The sequence below is a fragment of the Alligator sinensis genome, unplaced genomic scaffold, assembly GCF_000455745.1.
Source record: "Alligator sinensis unplaced genomic scaffold, ASM45574v1 scaffold131_1, whole genome shotgun sequence".
Lineage (NCBI taxonomy): Eukaryota > Metazoa > Chordata > Crocodylia > Alligatoridae > Alligator > Alligator sinensis.
The window spans coordinates 2,809,599-2,813,770 of NW_005841830.1; the positions used below are offsets into that span (position 1 = coordinate 2,809,599).

General features: G+C 45.8%; 1 protein-coding gene across 1 annotated transcript in view; it reads left to right on the plus strand.

Moving 5' to 3' along the window:
- FSHR (follicle stimulating hormone receptor) overlaps positions 1-4,172 on the plus strand; it is a 191,581-nt gene that overhangs the window by 160,810 nt on the left and 26,599 nt on the right. The window contains exon 9 of the mRNA XM_006014720.2: positions 973-1,158. Coding sequence (XP_006014782.1) covers positions 973-1,158 — 186 coding nt within the window. The remainder of the gene's footprint in view (positions 1-972; positions 1,159-4,172) is intronic.

Consider the following 4,172-nt stretch of genomic DNA (forward strand, 5'->3'; position numbering starts at 1 on the left):
ATATAACAATACTTCAGGTGGGAATTCACCAGCCCTGCGTATAATGTTCTTCATTGATTATTGCATTTGTTTTGTTATTTCTTAAATTCTGCCTCACCTCGAGCTAGCGATTTTAAAGTGCTAATAACTGTTACCTTTACTTGTACAGCAAATTGTTACTTTTTTCTTTTAAATCAAGATATACTACTTGATAGTTGTCTCTAATGAATATTAGCTCAAGTCTCCTGTGGTATTTATCCAGGTCCTTTTGGACTGTCTTTCTCTTCTTTGGCTCTGACAAACTGTCTATGAAATCTATGAAACTCAGTCAGTTTTGCATCATCTGCAGCTATGCACACTTTGATGTTCATTCTTTCCTTCATCCATTGATATATAATTGAAACAAGATTGGTCCAAACACCAGTCTGAGTTTCTTTTCTTGCCATTTTCCTCCCTCTGATTTATATCCATTTATTCCTACGTTTCAACTTTGGTTACTAAGGCAATTTTTTATCCAGTTTAGATTTTCACCATCGATAGTCACTTGCTAATGTTATAAGCAGGACTTTTTGTTCTTTCTTTGTTTTCTTTAATACAGAGCCATGTTGCAAATCCTCTTGAAGCCTGGGTAGCCAGTCTATAGTTTCAGCCTTTTAACTCTCACAGTCACCCTCTCAAGGAAAATTAATCATATTTGTTAAGCATGACTTCTCTGTTCTAAGGCCAGGCCATGACTGTCTTTGACATTTCTTACCTGTCCAAGTCATCTCTCATTTTGTTCCATGTCAGTGATTTTAGACTCTTTCCAATGCAAATGTCAGATTTAAGAAATGAGAGACTACAAACTTATCCCTTGATCCTGTTTTCAGTATGTATATTCAGACAGCTTCTTTCTAGTCTCTCAAGACATTCAGAGGAGTCGAAAATGTCTCTAAATCAAGGCGCGTACAGTGAATTTGCTTTGCACTGAGATTATTATATATCTTCTTAAAGGGATATTTCAAGGACAAGAATCAGTTTCCTGCCCAGCCATGGATTAGAAAATATAAAGAAGCTAAGAGCAAGGTCTACATACAATTTAAAAAAGCTCCCTGCCTTGGAGAAGTTTGTTGCATTGATTGAGGCAAATCTCACCTATCCTAGCCATTGCTGTGCATTCGCAAATTGGAAAAGACAAATGTGAGTAATTTCATTTTTCTTAGCCTTTCTTTGTGATGAACTCAATAATGAAACTTGCTTGTTAACAATACACCAAGGAGATAATGTAGGTATGGGAGGTTTTTCCCCCAACAAAGGATCTACAATACAGGTACGTAAGTGAATACATATTATATGAACATATCAGTGGTTCTCACCTTATTTTAGACCCAAGGCACCTTCCATAACTTTGCTGAACTTGGTAGCACCCCCTGCTGGGACCACTGTTCCAACAGCATCCCTCATTAGTGTTGTGCCCTGGACAAGTGCTGGAGGTGTCAGGAAGGGGGAATTGCTTGTGGCAAGAGCAAGAGAAGAGGAGTGGGAGGCCAGGCAGTCTTACTTGCCACAGCGTGGGTTCACCCAGGGGCTGCAGGCTTACGCTGTGGACCCGGGACAGAGTTCTCTCATCAGCCTTGCTCAGCCTCCTGTTAACCCTCTCACAGGGGCCAGGATCTACAAGTAGATCCCAGCTGTAACCACTTTAATTTGGCTGTCCCTGTGAAAAGGTTAACAGGGGCTGTTACCCCACAGCAGGGGGGAGGGGGAGCCAGGTTGCCTCTGGCCCAGCTCAGCCCATCTGCCCTGCCAAAGTGAACCTGGGTGAGCCTGTGCTGAGCGCAGAGACTTCTCTATCTTCTTCGATCATTCCAGCCCCCCCCACCACTCGCTGCCTCTGTTCCAGTGTGCAATCATTCCAGCACCCCCCACCACTCGCTGCCTCTGTTCCAGTGCCCTCCGCATGATCAGCATCTGCAGCTCATATCCTCATCACCCAGTTATGGCCAGGAAGAACTGTCCTCCATACCTGTTTCCAGGTGGGAAGGTATTGGATAGACCAGGAAGGGCTGTGGAAGGACTCCTACTGCAGCTGCTTCCCAATCCACTCAGCTTGCCCTCTTGGAAACATAGACTTGCTGTAAAGCTTCACCTAAACACAGCGACAGAAGTGGCTCTGTGGCACCCCTGAAAGGGTCTCACAGCACCCCACTCCCTGGCTGAGAACCACTGATATATATGAGTATAAGGCAATATGTTTCTTTATTTGTATGTATAGGTATATATTTGTAAGTATAGGTATATATTTGTATATCTGCTACAGAATCCATATTACATTAATTCAGTGATTAATTAATTCAGTCCTCACCGGTTGTCATAACATCAGTGGAGTTACACAAATTTACATTAGCTGAGCAACCAGCACTCATAGGGACCATTCTTCCACTGGGATTTCACTCAAAAGTGCTCCTCTCCTTGTTAAGCAAGCCTCCTTTGAAGGCCAAGCTCAATAACTATGAGGCATGCTAGGAATAAGGGCACCCACATACACGTACTGAATGTACACTGATGTCGTATGTTTTTGGGCATGCTTTAACTAGCCACATGTATACATGCACTACATCAGTATACGCTGATCATCCTTAAACTGGATCATCTAGTGCAGGGTGTGTATTCTGTGGAGTCCCAACGAAGTCAACTGTGGGGCATTTTCATGCTCTTAAATCAGCTTTCCTTGGTGTTCTGATTTGTCATCAGTAGGATGCAGTGGGACTCCAGATCTCAAGGGTTCTCACTGAGTGTTTTTAGCTCATTAAGTATTCTTAAAATTTTGCACATTAAGTGGTTTAATCAATTTATAAAACTCCTGACATTATGTAATATATAAAGAGTAGGTTGTGTTCAGCATCTGTGCAAACTCTTTATATTGATGCGAGCTGTGCTCCTGCTTAACATCCTTGAATGCATGGGAATTGTTATGTTATACTTGCAGTCTAGGATCCTGTCTTTAAAAGCTGCAGATAGGTAAGGCTTCAACACTTCAAAAAGCCCCTTCAACTAGCCAATAGGTACACCCCAGGGAATCAGACACAGAAAAATTCAAAATTACGTGCTGAGTCCCAGGGGCTGCATGTGGCAGCATGGAGCCAGCCTGGCCTGGCCCTCTGGCCAACACCTCTGAACCAGACCGGGCTGGATCCATGCCAGCATGTGGGACTTGCAGGACTGCAAGCAGGAGCCACATGCCATCAGGCTAGGCAGGCTCCATGCTTCCACATTCAGTTTCTCGCAGGAGTGCTGGAAGTCCCATGTAGAGGCACAGAGCTGGCCCAACCCGATGGCTCCTGGACCAAAAGCCATGAGCCATTGGGCCAGGTGGGCTCTGTGACTCCATGTGAGGCTTCCAGCACTCCAGTGAGAAGCCACATATGGAGCCATGGAGTTGCATGCCATTGGGCCAGGCAGACTCCATGCTTCCACATGTGGCACCCCACTAGTGTGCTGGAAGCCCCATGAAGAAGCATAGAGCTAGCTGGCTTGGCTTGATGGTATGCAGCTCCCACCTGCAGTGCTGCAAGCCCCACATGCTGGCATGAAGCACACCTGGTCTGGGTTGAAGGCGTGTGCCAGTGGGCCAGCCAGGCCAGCTCCATGCCACCATATGCAGCACCCAGGACTCACCTAGAAGACATGTGCTGCCAGGAGGCTCTGCATACCACAGCCATGGGTGCCTTAAGGGCCTGCTGCTGCTGCCACTGGCAGCAGGGGTTGTGCACCATGGGGATGGAGGGGCATGTGGCAGGGGGGCCTACACCTATCCACAAACCACTCCCCAACCCCGCTCCTTCTGCAGGCAAGAACTCCCCTTCCCACTCACCAGCTGTCCAGTTGTGCACCACCACACTCAATGCCTCCACATGGAGCTCCCAGCTAGAGCACCAGGAGCCCTGCGGAGGTGGAGGCACAGAACCCACCCTGGTTAAATTATGAAAAATTTTGCAATTATGCAGTCATGCCGTTTATGTGCAAAACTGCACAGGCACATAATTGCATAATTCCCCACAGTGTAAATAGGGAAGGCAGGAAAAAAGAGTGTGTCTTAATCCCACTTCTTATCAGGAAACCAGGAGCAAGATCCAAAAAAAAAAAGCTTATGTGCCTAAACACAGGGCCAAAAAACCAAATCAATGGCTGGTGAAACCTAAAAGAGCAAAAAA